The following is a 26,862-nucleotide window of genomic DNA, read 5'->3' on the forward strand; positions in this document are numbered from 1 at the left end:
TCAGTTCCGCTCCTCACTTACATAACCATAACATGAATACTTATGAATAATTTCAAGTTAGAAATATGGACGAGCATAAAAAGTCGTATGAAACTTGCCTATAATGGTAATTAAGACGCTCATATGAAAATTATGAAACTCTATTGCGCTCGTTTCATAAACAAACATACTCGCGTCTTAATTACTACCATTATAGGCTCGTTGCATAATGTACTATATTATTTGTTATGTAGATAAGCATAGACGGATCCTGCTCATCCCCAATTCAATGTATTAGCTTGTCGGTTCTCATCATGTCTCTTAAATTTAGTCATAACCTGATAATAACTGTTGTAATTCAGCTCCTTTCTATAAGTGATTAACAAACAGATATTTCATAGCTCATGATTTTGATAGTGACTGTCACCATATTCTAATTGCAAATATTATTGATTCGTAATGACACTCTTTTTAATATTTTTCAGCATGATAGCACCTTTAATGTATTGTGCAGATTTTCGACCATATTTTACTATCCATGACAGTGAATTCAAAGAATATACAACAAAAGCTCATGCACCACCACCTGTCATTCTTGGTGTAACGAATCCATTCTTTGCGAAAACTCTACAGCACTGGCCACACATCATCAGGATATGTGATGCACCACATTTACGTAAGTATATGTTGCAGCTGAAGCATTAAAGTTGATCTTTATGTGTTAATGTTATTAACAATGAGATTTTTTTTCCATAGCAACTACTCAGAAACATAAATTAAAGAAAGGAGGAAATTTGAAGATGCTGGATTCAAAACCTGGTGTTTATACGTACTACCGCCCATTTCTTCATAAGGATAAAATCATATTAAAGAAATTGTTGAAAGGTGTCCAGACTAAAAGGCCAGGTGAGGTTCAGACAGCTCTGCTTCGAAGGCATCTCCTGGAGTTGACTCAGAGCTTCATGATACCTCTGGAGCGGTACATGGCAAGTCTCATGCCTCTGCAGAAGAATATATCTCCTTACAAAGTAAGCAACACTGCAGGGTATGATTTTCATACCAGTATCGATTTTTTTTGTGTGTGTGTGTGTGTGTGTGTATGTGTGTGTGCGTGCGTGCGCGCGCGGCACAGACGGTATATTTCAATTTTAACATTGTATTACAACTTGCTTATCGGAAAACCATACAACATGAAATTAAAAATTACTAAGTGTAAATGATGTATTGAATATTTCTCAGTGGCGTATACTGGTTAAAGGGTTTGGGCTACCACTGACCCTATTATTACACAAAATATATTTTAAAATCCCTATAATAAAATTCCTTACATATTTATGTGAATTCCAGACGTCTTGATTGGGACGAAAATACGTTGATGACTTCGTCCTTGAAATTACAGTTGGGCCACTTGCAAAGTTTCTGTAGAAATGACTTTTCAATGGATATTAGTGCCAAGCCGGATAAACGTTCTTGTGTATGAGTTGATCTACAGTAGGATTTTATTCTCTTCAACGCAAAAAATGTTCTTTCTACCGATGCTGACGTAGCTGGTATTGTCACAATTAATGTTGCCAATTTAAGGACTTCAGGAATAACTTGGTTCAGCTGGTTTTCATATATGGCAGATAATATTTCATGGATAGGTTTGTTCGAAAAATCAAAGACTTCTGCTGAAATATATTACACTTAATTCATTTTTCAAGTGTACTTGATCAAAGTGACTGTTATAGGAAGGAAATAATTTGTTTAGTGCCTCATTCGGGAAGTTTTCTCTATAAGCAGAAAATTTTTGAGAATCTAGAAGATGTGTGAACTGAAGCTTTCCATAATCAGAAAATCTGTCGGTAATTTCCATGTGCATACGATCTAGTATGCTGTAGTACAGCTGCCTGTATTTCAATTCATCATCTCCTTTTCTTTGCTTTAATGGTGGTTCCATTGTATTGGCTGAAGAATTTTCATTTTCCATACTACTCCATATGGACGGAAATCCATTACGTCTGAACTCGGATATAGTATTTTTTTTTTAACTTTGATACCTCTTGCAAGTAGTATGCTATGTCTAGACTTTTTGTCTGAAGAATATTGTAGAGCACATCTGTATGTGCGAACACTCTAGCATAGACTTCAAGAAGAAATATATTCTGAAACTGTGTGAAAAAATTCAAATATCCTTGAGCCTGCACATTTACAGCATCATCCCAGTTTTCTTCAGAGTCATTACAAATGATATTTTTAAAGAAAGCAGTCCGTTTTTCTCTGTATTCCTTTACTGTATTTACAATTTATTTTTTTTATTTTAGTTGGTTATTTAACGATGCTGTATCAACTACTAGGTTATTTAGCGTCGATGAGATTGGTGATAGCGAGATGATATTTGGCGAGATGAGGCCGAGGGTTCGCCATAGACTACCTTGCATTTACATTACGGTTGGGGAAAAACTCGGAAAAAACCCAACCAGGTAATCAGCCCAAGCGGGGATCGAACCCACGCCCGAACGCAACTTCAGACCGGCAGGCAAGCGCCTTAACCGACTGAGCCACGCCGGTGGCTCTGTATTTACAAGCCGGTGCTACTTTTGGGAGTTTCTTGTTCATAAATTCCTTGAGTTTTCTGATCTTTTAGGAGATGATGAGAAAAATGCAGCTAAACCCGACAGTGTTTTGAAAAAAAATGCGGCATTCTGGAATGGATGAAGTAGTTTGTTGCAAAACTAAATTGAGAACATGGCTGTAACAATGGACAAATAGTGCTTGAGGATACTTTTCTTGAACTTTTGTTTTTAAGCCATTAATATTTCCCGCCATAACTGAAGCACCATCGTATGTCTGTGCAATTAACTTATTGCCGACATTGTATTCTGCTATAACACCTTCCACATGCTGAAACAAGCAGCAGCAGTTTTGTCCGAACTGACATTTGTGAATCCTATAAACCGTTCTTGAACATTGGCAGTACTGTCGACGTATCTTAAAACAGTGGACAATTGACTCTGATTAGAGCAGTAACTTGTTTCATCAACAACACTGGCCACAAAAGGTTTTATGTTCTTTATCATAACCCCACTTATAGCAAATATTAAGTCATTCTGAATTGCGAGAGAAGTACCACGAAATACTGTTGAACTCTCAAGATGATTGGCCAGTAAATGGTCAAATTCACTTAAGGAACTTAAATATTCAATATAATTTCCTATATTGTCTGATTCCACACTCTCGTTATGACCCCGAAAAGCCAATTCTTGTTTTCCTAGAAAGCAGACTGCGTTAATAAGATGCAGTAAAATCTCCCGATTTTTTTTTCACAAGAGCATTGTGTTGGTTGATGTGTAGAGCTTTTCGCTTATCTAGCTGTAAATCAATTCTTGTCTTCCCAAAGTTTGCAAAGTTCATGCTACTACAAATATGAGCTTTTGATTTGTCGTATTCTAGGACTGCCGTTCGAAGGGAGTTCATATTAGAAAACCCCTCTTTTGACCACACATTAGTTTCGCGGCTAAATAACAAACATGGCCAGCAAAATAGTTTAGGACAGTTTAGAAGTACCACAAACCAATTCCACTTACCATATGATGTTGAAGTGAAATGGCGTGTGTACTCTTGCTGTTTTTCTTTTACGTCCATGGACAAATTTAACTCAGGAGTTGGTCTTTCCATTTTCACAATTTCAACTTTCTCGTTGTTATGTACGACAGTTAAAAGGCACTTTTAATAAACCTTCTATTACACAGTCATTTTCAACACAAACTTCTCCAGAAATTTGTTCTGTCATACTTTTCACAATATCTCTTAATTGGGAAATTAAAAACTTAATAATTCACAATTAATATAACTCTTAGACACTCGAACAAATCACAGATTTAAAATAATGCACTGCAAGAACACAATCACATTCAATTGCTAGCGTACTAGGCGTATTGCTGCTTCGCGCCTGCGAAGAAACCGATCACGAGAGCGGCAACTCGCCCGGCCTCCAGTGCACGATGGAAACATAAGGGAGCGAGGGGGACGGGCAGTTGTGCGAAGGACAGCGTGAGCGAAACGGTCACAGGCTACCTCACGTAGCAAGCGGTTTCTCCAGCGATGCCGCCTTGACAACTTTTTTCTTTTCGAGAGCAGAGAGCGCATATAAATCTAACAATTACTTTAATTTTAATTACTATGGTAAAACTAATAATACAAAATTATTACATTATGTTATATTATAAACTTTTTATTTTGTAATTTCCTTGGGCTACCGCCGGTAGCCCCGGTAGTCCGCAAAATACGCCCCTGATATTTCTTCAATCTTTGAAGATGCCAACATCACAGAGGTGGTTGATTCTGAGTCAGCAATAACTGTTTCTTCAGTTGCTGAAGAAGCTGGCACAGCATAATTTGTTGAATCTGAGCCACCTGGCATTTCGCTGATTTCTGTGTCAAGTGGGCGATCTGTAAGTTGATCTGGAGCAAAATCTTCATCAACAAACACATTATAATAATAATAATAATAATAATAATAATAATAATGATGATTTATTTTAGCTGGCAGAGTTAAGGCCGTAAGGCCTTCTCTTCCACTCAACCAGCAAAAAGTGTATATACATATGCATGAACTTACAAAGAATCCAACAATTTGATTTAGATGAGAGTTACATGTATACAAAAGTTATTTACAAATTAAACAACAAAATACTATGAACTATTAATTAAACACTGAAATAAACTGTGTAGCAGAATTAAACTAAAATACATAGAATGTTAATATATTTCAAATAATATTAGATAATAGAAAGAGATTATTACGAGACAATTAAAATACAGCACAATCAGGATGATGTCTAAAGAAAAAAGTAACAATGTAGTCAGTGATAGTTTAAATCAGTATGATTGGAGTGAAATGCTAATAAGGTTATCTTTTAAGCTGTTCTTAAAGGTGTTTATTGTCTTGCAGCCCCTAATACTTTGTGACAAGGAATTCCATTGACGCGAGGTGGATATTGTAAAAGATGATGAATAACAAGATGTTCTATGAAGAGGTATACTTAGCGTGCCACAGATAAGTGATCTGGTATTTACGTCGTGGTTAGAGTATAGATAAGAGAAACGAGACGAAAGGTAATTTGGTGTTGAAGTGTGCAGAATTCGAAAGAGTAAAGACAAAGAGTGTAAAGTTCTACGTTCTTTAAGTCGGAGCCACGAGAGACTTGCGAAGGACGGTGATATGTGATCATACCGTCGGATGTTGCACACGTATCTGACGCACATATTCTGAGCTCGCTGTAACTTGGCTGACAATTCAGAACTTAGGTCACTTAACAAAACGTCACAATAATCGAAGTGCGGCGTTACTAGGGTTTGCACTAGGGTAAGTTTTAGTTGCTGGGGCAAGAAGTTTCTCAAGCAACTCAAACAGTGAATGGAGGAACAGATTTTTTTTATCGTTTCTTTAACTTGAAAATTCCAACTTAGATTATTATCAAAAAAGAAGCCAAGATTTTTTACGACAGATGAATAAGGGATTAGCGTGTTGTTAAGGGTAACAACTGAAAGATTACTGTTATTAAGGGAGTTAACTAAACGCTTAGTAGTATGGCCAGATAGCAGAACCACTGATTGGAAGATTTTATTTTTTCAGGTGCTTTCTTCATGGCTTCTTCAGACCATTTGGCTTGTTCTGTATTCCTCTTGAAAAAGTAAACCATCTGAAAACACATTACGACCTTTTTAAGTAAAAATTAAGATCAGTGCTGCTGATTTATAGTTTAATTAGTGTAATTATTAAGTTAGAGACCGAAGATAAAAATTCACATGTAAAATGTATCTATTATTTAGTAAATATACAGAAATCCACCACAGCTAACATTTATATAGTCAAATAAAGGTGGCAGGGCAAAGCGGATAAGTTATCCACTTTGCCCTATTCACTTTGCCCGCAGACGCCATTTCGCATTTCATTGAAGGTTATACAAATATAAACATTAATAATTTTCTTCATAAGTATGGCACTTTAGAAGTAATCGTATCGCCTGTGTATTACTATCATATAACAAAGAGTTTCTAAATTATTGTGTGCTGTACACATGTTTCTCTTACCTTGAAATATTTTAAGAAAACAGTAAATTTTCTTCAAACGCACGCTGACTTCTTCTCTCACAAGCTAGAATGGCGACAAGTCACTTCCAGCAGCAAAATCTGGTTGGGATTCTTCTTCAACATAGCAGAAGGTGCTACCTGTTGGCGTTTCTAAGAAATAGGCATTATCCCCTTTGCCTGGGTTATTTGCTTTGCCCGGATCTCCCCTAAGCAAAAGAAAACCTATCATAAGTACACTACTTCTATTAAACCCAACTTATTTCTAGGTGATGTTAAAGTAGGCTGATTTTTTTCGATAATGGTTACTGGTAGATTCTCAATTTAAACATTTCATGATTTATGTATTATTTGTTTAATTTGTGGTAAGAAAATGTATTTTTTCTTGTAAATGCTTGTTTAACGTTTACTAGGCAGCTCCTGCACCTCGTCCGTTTAATCCAGATGACTTCCTTTCAACATTGGGGACATCAGGCCCACAGCTTACTTCAGGGATCAAGGGTGATTGGGTAGGCTTATACCGTCGGTTCTTCCGATCTCCCAACTTCAGTGGATGGTTCAATGCCCGCTATCGGGAAGTAAGTCAGAAGCTGCAGGCTCTCCAATTGGAAGCACTCTCTGATGCTGTAAGTGAAACTTCACCAAGAATGCAGTGTGGTATGTGCTACTTCATAGCCATTGCTGTCCTACCTTTGCGTTATTTTGCTTGGCATGGCTCATGAGGATTATTGCTAAAATATGTTTTGTTATGTTGGTAGTTCACTGTATTTTATAGTCCTTTATCATATTTTTTTAATGTGAAACCATTATGTTAAATGATCTTGTTATTGTTGTTTTTACTATTATTATTATTATTATTATTATTATTATTATTATTATTATTATTATTATTATTATTATTATTATTATTATTAGTATGCTCTGTATGGTTGTGAAACTTGGACTCTCACTTTGAGAAAGGAACAGAGATTAAGGGTGTTTGAGAATAAGGTTCTTAGGAAAATATTTGGGGCTAAGAGGGATGAAGTTACAGGAGAATGGAGAAAATTACACAACGCAGAACTGCACGCATTGTATTCTTCACCTGACATAATTAGGAACATTACATCCAGATGTTTGAGATGGGCAGGGCATGTAGCATGTATGGGCGAATCCAGAAATGTATATAGAGCAGAGTGCTGCATTGGAGTTAAATCACTCGCTTGAACTCGGTCGAGTGTCGCACCCTCGAGTGAGATGCGATCGGTCGTGATATGCTCATAATAAATAGAAGCACAGTATAAGGTTATCTCACCGACATGTCTTGCCTTGTATGGAAGGCGACAGATAAGATACACATATGTTTTGCTCACACGGTAAAAATAAGGCTTTATTTTCTGCGTTTATGACAAACGTTTAATGGAACAGTCAATGAAACGTACAAAAACAGGAACATGAAATTATAAATAAAATAGTATGAAAAACTTCGATATACAGTTATTACTGCTAATTGATAATTATTCAATATTTGATTTACCACATATATAATATGATAGGTCCATACATAATGTTCCGCCTATATACTGCAACAATGTAGAAACGTTTTACAAAATATTATTGATATAGCAGTAGATTAATAACAATATTAGTACAGAGATAACGTCGCAGAAAATATAAAAAAACGAATAATCATGCTGCACAACTGTTACAGACGCAAAGATTGATACACTAATTATTAGAGATTATTATTATTATTATTATTATTATTATTATTATTATTATTATTAATATTAATATTGTACTAGAAAACGTGATACAGTTCTTGCATTATCATGATTGTGTTCTCCGTTTATAATAATTATATTTACATCCAATAACATCTATCAGATGTGGCAAAAACAAAATCACTCCTGTGGGGGAAAAAAAAAAAAAAACCTACATCATTTATATTACATTTTAAAGCAAGTTTTGTAGTTGTACTGTGGAGAGGTTAGTTAAACACTGCAAAGTTTTGAAATGATAAACATCTTTGATGTTACTACACAGTTCATCACTGTAACAAGAACGAATGTCTAACGCTTGGCTTATACCGTTCGAGGATTTATTGCTCATGACAATTTTACCAATCTTGCATGTGCGCTATCTATCAGATTATGCTATGAACTACTTGGCGCTCGAGCGAAAATGTCCGATGGAGACCTCTGATATAGTGTGTTAGTTGTGAGACCAGAGGGAAAAAGACCTTTGGGGAGGCCGAGACTTAGATGGGAGGATAATATTAAAATTGATTTGAGGGAGGTGGGATATGATGATAGAGACTGGATTGATCTTGCACAGGATAGGAACCAATGGTGGGCTTATGTGAGGGCGGCAATGAACGTGCAGGTTCCTTAAAAGCCATTTGTAAGTAAGTAAGTAAGTTGTATTATCTATATATATATATAATTTGAACTGGTAATGGAAATTACGGGGAAACGGCTGAACGGATTTTAATGAGTGACCCCTCATTTTCATGCCTGGCATCCAAAGTTTTTCGGAAAAGTAGTAGTTTTCAGTGAAATGTCAATTTTCCTACATAATTTTCCTATTTTCCAAAATCCATCTGTTGTCAGTTTTGAGAATTAATTTTGTTGAATCACAGCCAACTTGATTGGATTTCAGAACAAAACACACACTACAATAAACATTAGGCTATTACACGAAGGCCAAGACCTGCAGGATTGCCGACATATTTAGATCTCAGTTCAATTTGTTATTAAAAACTGATTCTGCAGTGTATAATTTTCTGAGTACAGCTGTGTATTGGATATTCAAATCTACGAAACTTGAGGTGGTTTGATGACATTATTACCATTAGAAATTAAATATTATTATAGTTAATATCATGATGCGTTGTTGTACAATATATTGATGCTATATTGATGACATGAAAGTGAAACATTTTGAGGTTATGTAAGTAAATGTAGAGAATATCTTAATTTAGATCTTCATTTCTACAATTTACTGAGTGACTGCTATATATAACTACAAAACTTAAGTGAGATAATAATATTGTTATTAAAAATCATATATTTTTATACTTATTAACCCAGTGGGGTTGGGTCTTTTTCATATACTTAATGGCGGTGTGTGTAGATATTGATATGTGTCATTGTCTTCAGTATTGGCTCGAGAGAGCGCAAAAATTACAGTTCCTAAGGAAAGATAAAAAGGTATTACTTACTGATAAAATAAGAGGCCTAGAAAATTTTGTAGTCTCCAGATCATTTAAGCAAGATCTCTTAGTAGGATAAAATGATTTTATGCTTTACATTTCAAGTTCTATATGCAGCAGCTATACGAAAATGCTATTGTTCGAAAGCTTAGCAAACCTGACATTTTTTTTAACTTTTGCCTAGAATCCACAATGACCTGAAATAGTTACTGCTGTCGTCCTGACATTGATACTTGCGTTTTCGCGTTGAAACTCAAAAACTGAAGTTGGATAGGTTCAAGAAAAAGTATATGGCCTAAAAAAAAATCCATTCAGAGGGAGTATGTTTCATTATTATGGGAGCAAATAGCTATCAAAAAGACAAGTATTCTTCATTGAAAATAAATCTGAAAAATTTTTATTTGAACATCTAACGAACTTAGTTTGCAGCAGATTTGCTGCACAAGCCACTAGTTAATATTTATTTTTCTTTCAACTCACACCTATCCATTTACATTTCATTACATTGCAATTCTGCTACTTCTGTGAAAAAAATAATGTTGCTTTCGTAACATGAATGATGTAAGAAATTTCTTAACTTTATTGGAAGTATTGTGTGATTGAATAATACATTTTACTCTCTTAATATTGCTTGTACATTCCATTTCCCTTAACCTTGATTTTTATTGACTATTTTTGAGCTCAAAATAAAACTTGGCAGATATGCGCATAATTCATATCTTATGAAATGAGATATATTAATTATGTATAATGAAATGATATCACATTGTCCACTACTGTGGAGTAAGGGTTGGCATGCCTGACTGTGAAATGAGCGGCCCAGGTTCACATCTTGTTTGGTACAAGTTACCTGGTTGAGGTTTCAACTCTTTCAGAGCAAATGCTAGGTAACATTCGCCGCTGGACACTGGACTCATTTCACTGACATTATCACCTTCATCTCACTCAGATGCTAGATTATTGTTTTATTGTTTGTTAATGATATTGTCCCACCTCCCTGAAGCTCTTCACATGTGTATTAGAAGAAATATTCAGGAAGCTACAGTGGAGCAGCAAATGCGGGATAACCGTGAATGGCAGGAGACTGACAAACCTACGCTTCGCCGATGATGTTGTATTATTTGCAACTTCACACAAGCAACTTCAACAAATGCTTCGGGAATTAAACGAGATAAGCAAGTCAACAGGCCTGGAAATGAACTTCAGTAAGACACAACTTATGACCAACAAAGCACCAATACCAATCAAACTCGAAGGAACTGAACTGAACTATGTGGATGAATATATATATATATCTAGGACAATTAGTTTCACTTATCAGCAGGATGGAAAAAGAAATCAAAAGAAGAGTGACACAAGCGTGGAAAGCCTTCTGGGCATTAAAATTCATACTACAAAACAAGTCACTAAATAGGAACCTCAGACTCCAAGCACTCACCACCTGTATCTTTCCAGTCCTTTTGATGGCTGCCAAACGTGGGCCCTCACAGCTAGACGGAAAAACACCCTAGCAGTATGCCAAAGGGGAATGGAGAGGAAAATACTCAGCATATCTTTGAAGGACAGGATTAACAACAAGAGGCTGCAAGAAATCACATCCTCCAAGAACATAGTTCATGAAGCGGTAAGGATAAAATGGAGATGGGGAGGATATGTGGTAAGGCTGCAGGGGAATAGATGGGCGCAAATAACAACTACTTGGAACCCCTACCAAGGAAAGAGAAAACCGGGAAGGCTGAGAGTCAGATGGGCTGACTCCTTCAGGCAGCAGATCGGAACACACTGGAGCAGAGTAGCACAATGTAGGAGAGGATGGAAGGAGCTAGGACGACAGCTAGTTGAGTAGAGACAACGCATCCCAAGGACAAAGTGATACATATCCTAATATGTTAATTTAGTGCGAATTAAACGTAGACCAATGGGTAGGAACTGAAATCACCTGAATGACAAAGCCTAAATATTCTAATGTGATAACTAACGTGCAGAACAGACTAACAGCAATGAGTACAATCCTAAATGACAAAAGTGTTGAATATCTTAGTTATAATTAAGTGACAAAGTGTTAATATTGAGTCATAATTGTCAATGTGTAGTATACAACTCCGCCCACGTGGACTAGCTCGGCACGCGAGCAAAACGGAGCCAGAGCTTTCCCTCTTGCAGGAGGCCTTAGCCCTTCTAAGGGACGCTAATAGGCTATTTAATTTCATTTCAATGATATTGTGAATTGTGTACAACATTCTAAAATTTTATTATTTGCGGATGATATTAAATTATATAAAGAAATCAAAACTATATCAGATTGTAAGCTACTTCAAAAAAGATATTGCAAACTTGCATATTTGGAATATTAATAATAAAGTGTTATTTAATATTAATAAGTGTAAACATATGACCTTTTCTGGATTGAAAAATACAATTAAATTTTCATATAAAATAGAGGCAACATTTTTACCAGCAGAAAATGAACATAAAGATTTAGGTATATTATTTAGGAGTAATTTTACATTTCATAGTCATATTAATAATATTATAAATTTGTCCTATAAAAGTTTAGGTTTTGTTATGAGAAATTCTTGTAAATTTAAAGTCAAAACTATAATACTTTTGTATAATTCCATTGTTCCATCTAAATTAGAGTATGATGCAGGTATCTGGAACCCAATTACTAACAAATATATTGTTACTAGAAAAAATTCAAAATAAATTTCTAAAGTGGTTATACTACAGACTTTATAATACTTATCCTACTTATGAGAGTTATGCTATAATGCTTCAACATTTCCATTTTACTAGTTTGCAAATTAGACGAAATTGTCAAACTTTAAACTTTCTTTATAAAATTATTAACAATAAGTTGGACTGTGTTGGTTTATTTTATTATATAACATTATATGCACCTAAGCTTAATACAAAATTTTGAAATTTATTTTACATACCAAGGGCAAATACTGAATCCCACAAAAATTCCCCAGTTTTCCAAATGTTACAATTGTACAATAAATTACATCCTCATCCGAATGTTCATATTTTCAATATGAGCTTCTCTAGATTCAGAATTATTTGTTATCATATTTTACAGAATATTGTTGTTAATTAATTTGAAGCTACTTTAACACCTTATTTCAATTTCTCTCTTTTTTTTTCTTTCTCTTATTTCTATTTTGTTTCAGTTTTTAATAAGTGTATGTTTCCTTTTCTTTGTTTATGTTTTATAAATTAGTTTGTCAGTCTTGAACATTGTAATTGGGCTTTGCCTGTTATGTTCAATAACAAATAAATAAATAAAAAAACAATAAAAAATAGAGTCTTTATATTTGCAGTATTAAGTTGTAACAGAATTGCAATTGGCAAAGTTTGAAGCTGCAGCACTTCAGTCTCTAATAATCACCAAATCATCTCATCTTCTTTGTAGCTGAGAAAGAATATTAAGTGATGAATTAACAGCTAAGATTAAGCTGTCTTGTTATAACTATATTCTGAAAATTGGAACTACTTTGATTATCAACTAACTGTTCAAAGGGGGAGTCTCCACAGTGTTCAAGATACCGAATTTGTTGAACTTTCATGGAGATCTTCTTGTTCTTCTTCCTATCATATATTAGACCTAGTGGCCTGGCCTGTTATTGTCTCACTTCATCATTTGAGCGGATGGCTCAAAGATCTTTTTCCTAAAGGAATGTAGGTTTTAATAGGTTATTTTACGATGCTGTATCAACATCTTAGGTTATTTAGCATCTGAATGAGATGAAGGTGATAATGCCGGTGAAATGAGTCCGAGGTCCAGCACCAATAGTTACCAATCATTTGCTCATATTGGGTTGAGGGAAAACCCTGGAAGAAACCTCTGCAAAAATGTATTACGGCGAACGCCAGTAGGGGAAGTTATCCCCACCCGCGCCGCTCGGCACCTCGCTCACATGCTCTCTCTCTACTATCTGCCCCACTTCGATGGATCACTGCCTACCACAACGCATTAGACAACTGTCCACAACCACAATGCAATACGCATTAGACAACTGTCCACAACATGTACTATTAACACAACACAACACAGTGTAATCTGGTTTTCATTAAACAACACTCACCTGTTAACTTTGTACTGTCCTCGAAGTAACGCAATAGTCACCAGAGCCTCGTTTGCTGTTATCAGGACCCGCCAATTTGAGGAAGAAGTACACGTCTTTGGTACGGCTCATCACTACATGTGGTTACGTCTGTACACGAAGCTGGACACGGACACAATGAAGCCCCACCAGCGCGTGTTAACACTTATGCCACCCCTGTAGTCAACACCTACCAAGCTACATTCACAAGCCCGCCAGTTTCTACCCACGCCATTCGGTCATTGTCCCCCCGCGCCATTCCATCATTGTCTCCCATTATGAATCTTTGCAACAACCCTTGGACGATACTGCAAGATGTTATAGGCTAAGACATATCCAACGACACACATTGCATTTCTACAATACGTTATGGCAGTTCCCTTAAACATAAATAGATTCATTTTCCCTTCTATCCCCAACTCACCTCGGTAGCCGAGAGGTCTAAAGCGTGAACAAAAAGCGTGCGTTTAGGTTTAGTTACGAACTTTCTCGGATCGAATCTCCCCCCCTGCTAAGTCGTAAGAAAAAAAAAAAGAGACATGGAGCAAGGAACAGAGAAGGAGAGGCTGGAGGGAGAGAGAGGAGTGACAGACAGGACGAAGTTCCTCTTTTGCTTCGTAGATGTCGTTATTCTTTTTGTTCCACTTTCCTACACTAGATGTCATCCCACCCTAAACCCATATTTCCACTCTTTCCCGCTAGGGTGTGTGGTGAGCTTGTAGGGGAAAAGTGGAAAGGGGACGTGAGCGGAGCTTTGCGTTCGCCGTATTACGTTTTTCCCGAAACCTCAACCAGGTAACTTGCCCAGATCAGGATTCGAACTCGGGCCACCTGGTTTCACGGCCAGACGTGCTAATTGTTACTCCACAGCTATGGACTGCGATCTATAGTTTTGGATTATCTCTAAAATAGGAACAACTTTTAATTCTTTCAAAATATCTGTATTTTTTCTTGTCTAATTTAGTGTAGCCCGCAATTCTTCTTAAAATTTTAATTTCATTGGCATTTGGGTGTTTGTCACATTTATATATGGTCCAAGTTTCACTTCCTTGCATGAGAATAGGTCTCGCTAATGTTTTATAGGCGTTGATTCTTGTATGTTTTTGGACAAGAGAAGGTTTTAAAATGTTGTTAGTAGTATTCATTGCATAATCAAAACAATTCAGTTTTGTAGAAATATTTTTCATTGATTAACTAGTCCTTGGCCTAGGCTTTGGACAATGAAGGATAACACTTCGAAACTAGTCAACCAGGTAATTTCCTAGAAAGATAACACAATAAACAAATAGCAAGTTAATCAGCGATTATCTAAGTGTTAAAAATGTATATAAAACAATGAAAAATGTTTTTCTCTGGTTCATAGCCTATATGACAACCTAAATATTTAAAACATGAAATCTGTTTTACGAGTTTATATGATAATGGCAAATTTTGCTATGTGCATGATTTTTTTCCAATGAAGCCCTTAATTTAGTTTTATCATCTGAAATTTCAATCTCGTATTTCTCAGAAATGAGTTTTAAGGTATACATCGACTCTAGAAATGTCAGATTTCTTCACAATTTTGGTAAATAATGTTTTTACCTCATCTGGAAGCTCATTTCTTCTAGTTTCCAAAATTATATAACTTGTACTCATTATCTCAATAATTTCATAATTATTTGAGCATTTACAATACAGGGCATGTCAAAAGTCCGGTAACACTTTCAATATTTTATTACACAAAAACTACAAATGATAGCACTTTCAAACACATGTCAGTTTAAAGTCAAACTCTCAAAGTTCTGTTTACACCTTACAGAGATTCAATGTGTGAACCACGAGTGACTCGGAAAAATAACAAGCACAACTGTCATGTTTGGGGTACACAGAAACCTCACAGAATCATTGAACATGAGTGTGATTCACCAAAGGTGAGTGCAGTGGCGTATACTGGTTAAAGGGTTTGGGCTACCGCTGACCCTATTATTACACAAAATATATCTAACAATTACTTTAATTTTAATTACTATGGTAAAACTAATAATACATAATTATTACATTATGTTATATTATAAGCTTTTTCTTTTGTAATTTCCTTGGGCTACCGCCGGTAGCCCGCAAAATACGCCCCTGGGTGAGTGTTTTCTGCTCGTTGTCACAACGAAAACTGTACGGACCTTTCTTCTTCATTGACTGGACATTCATATCTGGACATGTTGGAGCAATGGTTGGTGCCTCAACTTAGACAAGATCTCGATGACGATTTCATCTTGCAGCAAGATGGGGCTCCGCCACATTTCCACAATGCAGTTCGTGCTTACCTGAATACGGAGATGTCTGATCGTTGGATAGGACGTGCTGGAGTAAAGGACAGATTTTTCATGACATGGCCACCAAGATCACCCGATATGACTGCATGTGACTTTTTCCTGTGGGGGTAACTAAAGGACCGTTTGTTTGTACCACCTTTGCCACATGATTTAGAGGAACTAAAAACCAGAATTCGAGAAGCTGCCGCCACGGTCACAGGATATGTTGAAAAGGGTATGGGAAGAGTTTGATTATCGTTTGGACATCTGCCGAGTCACTTGTGGTTCACACATTGAATCTCTGTAAGGTGTAAACAGAACATTGAGAGTTTGACTTAAAAAACTGACGTGTGTTTGAAAGTGCTATCATTTGTAGTTTTTGTGTAATAAAATATTGAAAGTGTTACCTGACTTTTGATATGCCCTGTATAAGCGCACTATACTTTCTATACCTTACACTATCTTCAGTGTCTGTTTTCTCCTGCTTCACATCTTCCGACATTTATTATCCTTGCAACAAACAAAAAGTTGACTTCCAATTGGGCAAAAGACTTAATTGAGTTACCAAATTACAAATGAAAGCTTAAACATGTGGCTATATTTTAAACTGAAATTATTATTCTTAATCGAATATAATTATTTATCCCAAAAAATATATATATTTTTTCTAACATGCTATAGAGGATTTCACTTTAAGAAAAAATCTTTGGTTTCATGGGCCTTACCTAATACATTGTACAAGCTATGTGGTAGGTAAGCGTTTCTATGGTAACTGATCATTTGATGGAATAACTCCATATGCTCGATGCTTTTTTCGTAATGTGAAATCCTCTATAATAATGTCGCGTATGTTTTGAATAGGTTAAGATAAATACATCTTGATTACACAACTTTTAACACTGTATCACTTCGGAATATGTATTATATGAATTTCTTGTGTTAAATTCTATCATACGAAAACAAAAACACACACAAGATTGCAACCTCATTCAAGAAATTAAATTACAACATCGCATACAGAACAAATAACACTCTACAAAACCATCTCAACACACAAACAACACAAACAAATACAACCACACAGGCGTATACAAACTCAAATGTAACGCCTGCAACAACTTCTACATAGGACAGACAGGCAGATCATTTCAAACACGTTACAAAGAACACATTACAGCCATAACAAAATTACAAAACACCTCCACATATGCAGAACACATCACAAATGCTAACCACACCTAAAAAGACATCAACACAGACATGGAAATACTACATATCCAACCAAAATGCCAAAAACTAAACATACTAGAACAATATGAAATATACAGACACACAAAAACACACCCCAATGAAATTCTCAACACACAACTCAATTTCAGAACACACACACTCTTTGACTGCACATTACACTACACAAACACATCCTCACAGGAAACAAAAGAAGAGGCACCAAGACCAGCAACGAGCAGTTCTGAAGAAGACCAATAATAGGTCGAAACATGTAAACCAGGTACGATAGAATTTAACACAAGAAAGTCATATAATACATATTCTATAAGATAAATAATTTTAGTATGTAACTTTCTCTAAATATGGGGGATCATTTTGGCGAAAAAAGTTTTACCCTAGGAAAATTTCTAATGGAGTCAGGTCGGTCCAAAATTTTATCAGTAGTTTTCCCAAAAAAAAAGTTTCTTTTGTCCTCCAAATTTCATTTTTAAGTTTAAATAATTATATGAAAATGCTTAATTTACTCCCAAGAATCATGACACCAAAGTTTTAAAGACATTAAAGAAAAAATGTGGATTTTTATCCTAACAAGGGAAGGGTTTCGGCTCGAACAGGAATTTTTGGTTAAAAATTTGTACAGAGACTTACCTCACAATGGTGATGAAGACCGTGAAAGCATTCATTTGTGTAACTCTCCGTTTGGTTGGTATTGGTCAATACACTTCTTTAAAAATGCACATGAGGATTCTCCATAAAATGCATGATACAGCATGGAGTAAAGCAATAAGTACAACACGCAAAAGCAATACCTAAACAATCTTCTGAATCACACTCCAGTGCTGAAAAATCAAATGCCACCTGAATTACATTTTTGAAGTCCGAGACTTGTTCACGATTCACGTAACCAGCTGGCTGCCAGGAATACTGAAGCATAGGGCGGTATACTGGAGTAGACAACTGGTTATGAACAACAGAGTGCATTTTCATTATAAACACTCGATTTCCCAAGTTACGTTTTGGATTCTCAGCAAGAGTCCTTATGCAATCTATTATCCTACGAGCATAATATTGTCTAAGGAAATTGATATCCAGAGGCTGGATATATTTAGTTTTTTTAGGTGGGATGATCATACATTCCATGTCCTAGCCTTGGAATGATCCATTTATTAAGATCGTGTCCTTGTGCGCATTCAATGACTCATAGGTACAACAGTGCACATTTTTGGTTAGCTGCAATATTTTCGGACAGAACGTTGGAGAAAAATGTTTTTAAATGGGCTTTAGACATTTTACCAGTCGCACTAGCTTCTAGGCTAGGCTAGGCTTACTGGTAAGGTGTCCCATCCCCTTAACTTGTTCAGTGCTCTCCCCACCCCTCAACTTGTTCAGTGCTCTAACAGACAAACCACACATTACACAAACGAATGCTTTTGTGAGCTTTACAGAGATGTAAAGATGGGCCTGTATACAAATTTTGGATACGAAATTCCTGTTTGAGCCGAAACCCTTCCCTTGTAAGAGTCAATATATACCTTAATTTATAAAATTGAAGAGACGTACTGTAAAGTTATTGTGAACGAAAGTCACTTATGGCACGCTTCTGAATCCACTTGGACTGTACTGTGGTGTGGTTCATTTGTGTATTAGTAGAGGGTGTGAGACTATAAACAATGGAGAGCGTTATCACAACTCATTCATGTAGAATAACAGAGGCTCGTTGACTGAGAACTGTTATCAAGATCAAATGCCAAAATTCGTCATGCTGGCTGTAATATCGCTGTCTCAGGAAAAAGAGACAGAGGAGATAGAAATTAGTTCCCTGTTGAATTGTCACTGGAACAATGCACTACAACTCACTTATATAATTGTAGTGAGGGAGTAGTTGAGCTAAAATTATGGTTATTTTCTGGGAGTACTTAAAAATTCATTCTTTTTATACTTGGCAAGCTAGTGGATATAAGAATAAAGACATGTCTGAACACCATTTGTCTACCTTTATAGCTATAATCCTGCAAGCAATGCTGCACTCATCTGATTCGCGGAAGCCTTAAAGCCATTGAAGCTCATATACAGGAAGTTTTCTGTGTAGTATAGCTTTTATACAAAGCCATAATGTAGTGAAGTTGTTGCACCAGTACTTACTAGATGTTTATTTCTTACTTCAATTTTTTTTTATTTATGTTTGCTTATAGCTTTTGCAGTTTTATTATCATTAGCCACAGTAATTTTGATATATAGTGAAACTTGTATTAAACGACCACTGACAGTGCCTTGTAAAATTAATCTTTTAGAGGGATGGAGGAGGCTATTTTTTATACAAATAATGATTTAAACTACTGTATGCGTATAATATACAGAAACTTGGAATGTGTTGTTAATTATGATAAATTATTATAGAATTTTATTTTCCAAGTCATTACTTCTGCTTTAGAAAATTATACAGGGCGGAAGGTAACCGTTTACAATCCTTCACACACATAACAGATCATGTCATTTGGGAATGTTTTGTCAAATAATATTTTTTCATACGACCAATAGTTTTTGTAATATTTCGAGAAAATGAATGTTGCAATGTTGTAGACAGTAGCAGTGTTTACTTCACGAGATCATTGCATCCCAGCCTACTGAATACCACTCCAATGGTCTACTTGGCAGGGGTTTTGAGAGGATGTACACACACACCGTTTTGTAAACAAAAACATCTGTTGAGAATGCAGACAAATCAAAATTTATGTAATCGTAACATGTTAATTACATGAACTATGTTATTCATTATCTGTGATGAAATGTTCGTTATTGTATCGTTTCAGCACTAAATGTAGTACGAACAAACACGTAGTTTCTGTTACATTTTAAGGCAATTTCATCAATAATACAGTAGAATGGAAAATTATGCAGAAAACAAAATTAATCCTTTAAATACACTATTATTTTACATTGAGGATCACACAATTGATGTCACTCCAATACAATAAAATACAATACAATACAATACAATACAATGTTTGGAAGAAATAAACAACTTTGAAACTAAATGCTAATGATACACATTAATGTGAGGTACACTGTTAAATTTTGTACACCATTCTCTACAATGTCTTTTAAAGGTATTGTTCAAAGTGTCCACCAGTTGCGTGTCTACAACTTTCACACTCCTGATCCAGTTATCTGTCACGGCATAAGCGAGCAGCTGCAGCGGCATTGTGACCGGTTTCGCCATAAATTAATGACACATCCAGATACTCACGATTAGAAAACTGTGGCATCTCGTTTTTTTTCAACTGCTTCGAACTGCATGTAGCCTGCAACTAATGACGAAGTGAATGTAAGCGTATCGTCCGCTCCGTACACTTAGCACAGCCACATGGTTTGCATACGTAAGAAACAGTGTTGCCAGTGTGTCACAGCCCTGTTCCCATGCAATGTGTACACAATTATTAACGCGATTTATTCGAAATCTGTGTTATTTTCCATGCAAATACTACTGCAACATGGTCATACATAGCCTACTCTATCATCCTAGATGAGATAAAAATCCAATTTTGAGCAGTTTCATGAAAAACTTATTCATTTTTTTTTTTAATTTTATTGGGTTATTTTACGACGCTTTATCAACATCTAGGTTACTTAGCGTCTGAATGAAATGAAGGTGATAATGCCGGTGAAATGAGCCCGGGGTCCAGCACCGAAAGTTACCCAGCATTTGCCCGTATTGGGTTGAGGGAAAACCCCGGAAAAAACCTCAACCAGATAACTTGCCCCGACCGGGATTCTAACCCGGGCCATCTGGTTTCGTGGCCAGATGTGCTGACCGTTACTCCACAGGTGTGGGCAACTTATTCATAATTTCAAGTTACAAAAGACCATTTTTTTTTTCGAAAACCGCCCTTCTGGGAAAAGAATATTATTAGACTTTCTTATTTGTCATAATTCGAGATGATATATCCCAGAAGGAGTGTAAAAGGTTACCTTCCACTCTGTATATTCAATTCTGTGTCGTTTTATTAAATTATTTTAGCAATTTGATTCTCTAAATTATCCTTCAAAATATTAAGAATTCAATTTATATGTTCTCCAGTCACACAGTCTTTCAATGGGATTCCACTCAGTTATAATTTTTTCTTTCGATTTTAAACCAGAATTAATGTATTGTAATATTTTAGTTTTTCTGCTGATTTTCTTTCAGATAAGCCACTTTCACTTTTATGAATCACTTTGACTCGATGCTCCAATGATCATACATTAACTCATTTTACTGAACATGTTTTACTTGTAGCAAGTTCTTACACAATGACCAGAAGAAAAGAAACTCTTAAACAAGGAAGCAAACATCATACAGGTAATACGTGGTTAGACCCTGAAGGCTGTGTGCAGCGGTCACAGACCTTAACAACAACCTCTTTCGAGTTAGAATTTGACATTTCTTAGAAAGAGTATTAAAGAATCGGACATTCAGCACAAATAGTTAACAACATTGTCAAATTTCATTTTAATTTTGGAAGATACAGTGCGGTACAACTATCAAGTTCTCAGAATTTATTTTATACATTAAACTAATCATAATACTACTTAAAATATGCTATTTAAAAGGAGTAAATTTAAGAAAATGACTATTCAAGGCAGGTTGGTAGTCAGGGAGAGGGTTGGACTTTAAATGGATGTAAGAAATACATTTCTTTTGTGGGTTTTTTACATCGGTTCTAAAAATGGTCTCTGAGAGAGGTGGTTTCTATTAGGAGTGGTCTTTCAGAAAGGTTTCAATGTAATTCATTTGTGTCTTAGACTATATCTGTATTACCTACGTAAAGATTAATTTTTGGATCTACAGAATTATCTGTTATGGTTACCATTGGTTATTAATGGAGAAAAATTCGCTCCGGCGCTGGGATCGAACCCAGGACCCCCAGTTCGCCCAGTGCGTAGAATAGACGGGTTTGATCCCAGTCGCCGGAGCGAATTTTTCTCCATTAATATAGATCTCGCAAGAATGGATTACCGACGGAAGGAATGCGAATCAAACACTGCGATAAGGAAGAGCGGGCGAGAGGAAAGGTCACGAGATAACTTGAATGATATTTAAGGGTACAGTCGGAAGAGAAATGACATCAATAGAATCAGTCTTGTGTTGTGATAGTTACATTACGACTTGAGTTTGTTCCATTGCATGTGAATGCATGTCTTGGTGTATCACACGGTATTATTATTTCATTCGTAAACATATATTGCGTGTTTAATTAGCTTCGAATTTTTCTCTTGCTGCGTTCATTTCCATAGCGATGTCCTCATTTGTTCATTTTCTTGGAAGAGACAGTACTTCCATCGGCTCACACCTCTCCCCCCTCGGCGTGCCTACATACACACGTCAAAACAGACAGCAACGCCACCATTGGTTTTCGGTAATCGTTTCTTGCGCGAGCTATAACTGATGGTATATCTATATTGTTTTACTTGTTGTTATTCCTTCAAACATGGAAAGTGTTAATATAATAATGTTGTTGTGGAAACTGAATATTTCTTACTTTTATCAGGATCTGAAGGTGTGGGTGCAAGGCAAGCAGGAAGTGGAGGTGGTGGACATGATATTAAGAATTCGTCACAAGTTGGAGCAAAGCGAAACACAAGAGTTACCCCTGAGCGACTTGACGAGAAACCAACTACGTCTTCGAATGGCCGATATTATTTGTACTCTTCCCGACGATCTGAAAACAGTACTGAAGACCAGCTGATGATATCTACTCTCGACGGGACAACCTCTGAACCTGGCTGTGACTGTCGAGTCCGTCGTCGATTTGGACGTTTCCGCAACTGTTGGCCTTTGCCTTAGTCCCCTGCGGCATGAGGAAGAGGTGAACATTAGAACCGATGAAAGATACACGATGTGTAAGTTAAAGTGTTGCTGACCAGTGTTATTTTACAGAACGTGCCTTTAGTCCTGCAAACAGATTCCGCTCAAAACACCTGAAGAGTTTACGTGTAAAGTATTTTAATCCAACGAAAGGTATTGCCGACATGGTAATATTTTTTGTTATTAACTTAATTTGTCACTTTTACAACAGAAACCTAGTACAAATTAAAACATAAGGTGCCAGAAAGCGCGAAATTGTAGCTGGAATAATGTCCAAAATATTATACCCCTTTTCATGTGACTTAGTTCATTGAGGGCGTGGCTTTTTAGCTGCCCAGAACAACACGAGCCATTTGCTCTTAAGCAATGTTGCCTAGTTGTATTGTTAAGACTCGGTTGCTGTTAGTGGTGGTAATTTAAATACAGTAAAACCTCGATAAGACGCGCCCGCTTATTACGCTCTCCCGTGCAATACGCTTTTTTTTTTTGTCCGGTCCCTGTACATTTCATATATAACGCCTTTATAAAATACCCCGTTTGTTGCGCTCAAGTCCCACATAATACACTGTTTTTGTGGAATATTTTCGATGTAATTTTCAGCAATGTACTGTAACAGCAATGAAACATCTTGGTCACTGAACTCACTGGTGCCATTAACCTGAAAAGTTTTGGTATTCGACCCTTTACCTGCACATTTAAACCTTCATACTTCATACCTTAGTATACCCCACCCTCTGTTACGCTCTTTTATTCGACTCCTTATCTGCATGGTTAAATCCTACATACAGTTACAATACTTCACCCTCTTGCTATCCCTCTCTCTCAAACAGCATTCCTCACTCGGCCGTAATAAAATTCTGAAAATTTTTGCTGGGCAGTTTGTTGTCCTTTAGTGTATTGAAGTGTTTGTGAATGTTGTTAGAATGAGTGTTAAATGAAAACCGCTTTCTGTGTCGGAAAAATTGGAAATCTTACGAAAGTACGATGAGAACAGTACTCTTACTCAGAAACAACTCTCTGATTCATTAGGAATCCCATCATCGACATTAAGAATGATAATAAAAAATCGCGACTCTATCACTACAGTTGCGGCGTCGTCGTTGGGAGGATATAATCGCAGGAAACTGAAGTGTGGTAAACATGAGGACTTGGAGAACACGCACACGGCAAAGAACTATAAATGATTTTTTTTCCGAAAGAATTAAGTACAGTACATATTGTAAATGTCTTTGACGTACAGTGCAGTAATTACATAATGGAGTAATACTATATTACCTTTCATGAATCATGTATTTCAATAAAGAAAAATGCTAACATATACTGTATATAAGTCAAAATTAGTATACCCGCCTAATAGCGGTCCCGGTTAATACGCGGTTTACACCTGGTCCCTTGAACAGCGTCTTATCAGGGTTTTACTGTATTACATGCCTCCAGAACAAAATATTGCAGCCACGAAGAATACGAGACTTAAGAACTAAGTTGCTTGAAAAGCATTATAATGCATATTACTTGCATGAATGCCTATATCTGAGAGTCAGATAATAATATGCATTGTTGCTTTGTCTCATATTGAGGCCCTTGTAGTTTGAATGTGGCACCAGCGTTATTTTATTTTGTGGACTGCTTTTTAGGGCAGGCGTGGCATTCATAGTGTTATGATCACAGGATGCAAGAATACTTCTGATTGTCCCAGACGTGGCATGCCGACACCTGATAGACAAAGGTCTTCCCCTAAGTGTTGTCTAGCTGCTTGCAAGAGCCAGTGGTCAGTATGTTCAGTCTCGTAATCTGTAAGATTTTGTTTGGTTGTGTCTGATCCTTGATGAAGTGATGTGTGAACTTGTCGGCTCTCATAATGATCGAATAAAGGTAAGTGTTCACTACATCGTATCACACTCATCGGACGAATCGCACGGATCGGAAAAAGACAATCTTTGCTGTAATTGTTATGTAACCGCGTTCACATCGCATCGCACGCATTGGCTCTCGGCAAATCCGTCCACATTTCTCGGATGAGCAACTTTTCCGATGCGTGCGATCATGGCCTTCTTTAATAAATCAATTTTAATTGCTCAACTCTTACTATTATGTTGTGCCATGTTCAGACGGGAAACTTAGAAAATTGCGAAGAATTATATAATTTGAGGCTTTCCCATTACAGTAATCAAATCGTTTCTTACATATAAACAATATCTCTTTCGTTTCTTCCTCTTCAATAAAGACGCATTAAGCCATCACAAATTCTTATTCACTAACACTCATAATTAATAGACCTCACCTCAACTCCTCTGTTTTCAGCAATGTCAATACCATACGCTGTCATGTTTTAAACAGCTGATAGGGAATCCGATGAGGCGATGAGGTAGAGCTGTTACAGTGAATGCACTGCACTTAAAATATCCGTTACGTGCGATTTGTACGAGGAGTGCGATACGATGTAGTGAACGTTTACCTTAATATAGCAGGGAACATGCCTCACTGTGCAGTGTGTGTATTGTTATTGGTTTCATGGTTGTAACCAGTGGTGACTCATTACAAAATTGATACCGTGTAATATGGTGAGTTATTCAATTCACATAATCATGAAAAATGGAATCCATCTACTGCTATTGTTTTTGGTGGAAAATTTGGTAATGAATTTGGAACTCAAAATCTTTTATATTTGTTACTTGATATATTGGGTTCATGCAAAATATCATAGGTAGTTTCTCGATTTCATGTCTGAAGAATGGTGTGGAATTAAAGAAGTAATCGAGCCAAGTTTGTAAAGCATCTTCGTTATTAAAGGAGTTTTCCTGAAGATTGTTGTATAGAGAACGGAAAAGGTGGAAATCTGAGGGCACACAATCGGGAGAATATGGGGGATGTGGAATCATCATCCAACCAAACTCAAGATAATGCTTTCGTCATGTTAGTGGAGTGCAGGCGTACATTATCGTGTTGCACCAGTACTTGATGTAGTGTTCCTGATCATTCTCTTCAATTGTGGCCACAAGGCATCTTAGTTGTTGGCAGTAAGTGCCAACAGTTATGATTACATTCCTGGGAAGCAATTCGTAGTACATGACGTCTTCTTTATCCTACTAGATGCATAACATTATCTTCTATGGATGTACACTAACTTTTGTATGGGGTGTTGTGCATTGAAATGACAGAACCATTTTTTGCAATCCTCTTTCCGATGTTATTCTCTTTGTATACGGCACAAATTGTTTCGAGCCACCTTCGCTGCCTTTGCTCCTCTATTAAGGGTCGTATTCATAGACGAGACTTTGGACCAAAGTTGACTTTGGAAAGTATAAAGTCGTCATTTTCCTATTCACAATCGCCACTTTGATGACAGTAAACTTCAATCGTGACTTTACTTCGAAGTCGCCGAAAATCTACACATCGAGTTTGACTTTCGTTTGTGGACATAAGGAAAATGGCTGATATTAGGGAAATTGTTGATATTGAGGACATCTAGGAGATTATTAAAGCTGCTCGTGTTCCTTAGCGTATTATTAGGCCTAGATGTAGATAATAAATTCAAATGAAGATACAGATATGATAAACAGACCGTAATATATATCCTCGCCATGTTTCAACATTCATTGATGAATAATAATCAACAGTAATCTCACGAGAGGTTTTGATTTATCTAGAGAAAATCAAAACTCGAGTGGGATTTAATTGACTATTACACGATTAGAAGAAAGTAAGAAGGAGTGATGGAACGGAGAAAAATTCTCTCCGGCGCCGGGATTTGAACCCGGGTTTTCAGCTCTACGTGCTGATGCTTTATCCACTAAGCCACGCCGGATACAACCCCGACGCCGTTTAGAATCGTCTCAGATTAAGCTCCATCTCTTGGGTTCCCTCTAGTGGCCGCCCTCTGCACTACGTCATAGATGTGTATGAACGCAGGACCGAAGTCCATACATGTGTTGAGGTGCATTCAGATGAGTGACTGTTTGGCCGGGATCCGACGGTATGGGCGCAGTCTTAAATCACAAAGTGAATTTTTCTCCGTTCCATCACTCTTTCATCATGTGATGACACAATGATATGCGTAATAAATCACTTTGTGATTTAAGACGGCGCCCATACCGTCGGATCCCGGCCAAACAGTCACTCATCTGAGTGCACCTCAACACATGTATG

The 26,862-nt window shown here is 36.6% G+C and overlaps 1 protein-coding gene across 1 annotated transcript in view; it reads left to right on the forward strand.

Moving 5' to 3' along the window:
* LOC138708112 (protein DENND6B) overlaps nucleotides 1-26,603 on the forward strand; it is a 56,888-nt gene extending 30,285 nt beyond the window's left edge. The window contains exons 5-8 of the mRNA XM_069838304.1: nucleotides 465-655; nucleotides 736-1,007; nucleotides 6,465-6,677; nucleotides 22,400-26,603. Of these exons, the coding sequence (XP_069694405.1) occupies nucleotides 465-655; nucleotides 736-1,007; nucleotides 6,465-6,677; nucleotides 22,400-22,597 (874 nt within the window). The 3' untranslated portion in view covers nucleotides 22,598-26,603. The remainder of the gene's footprint in view (nucleotides 1-464; nucleotides 656-735; nucleotides 1,008-6,464; nucleotides 6,678-22,399) is intronic.
* The last annotated feature ends 259 nt before the right edge of the window (nucleotides 26,604-26,862 follow it).

The sequence above is a fragment of the Periplaneta americana genome, chromosome 10 (genome assembly GCF_040183065.1).
Source record: "Periplaneta americana isolate PAMFEO1 chromosome 10, P.americana_PAMFEO1_priV1, whole genome shotgun sequence".
NCBI classification, from domain to species: domain Eukaryota; kingdom Metazoa; phylum Arthropoda; class Insecta; order Blattodea; family Blattidae; genus Periplaneta; species Periplaneta americana.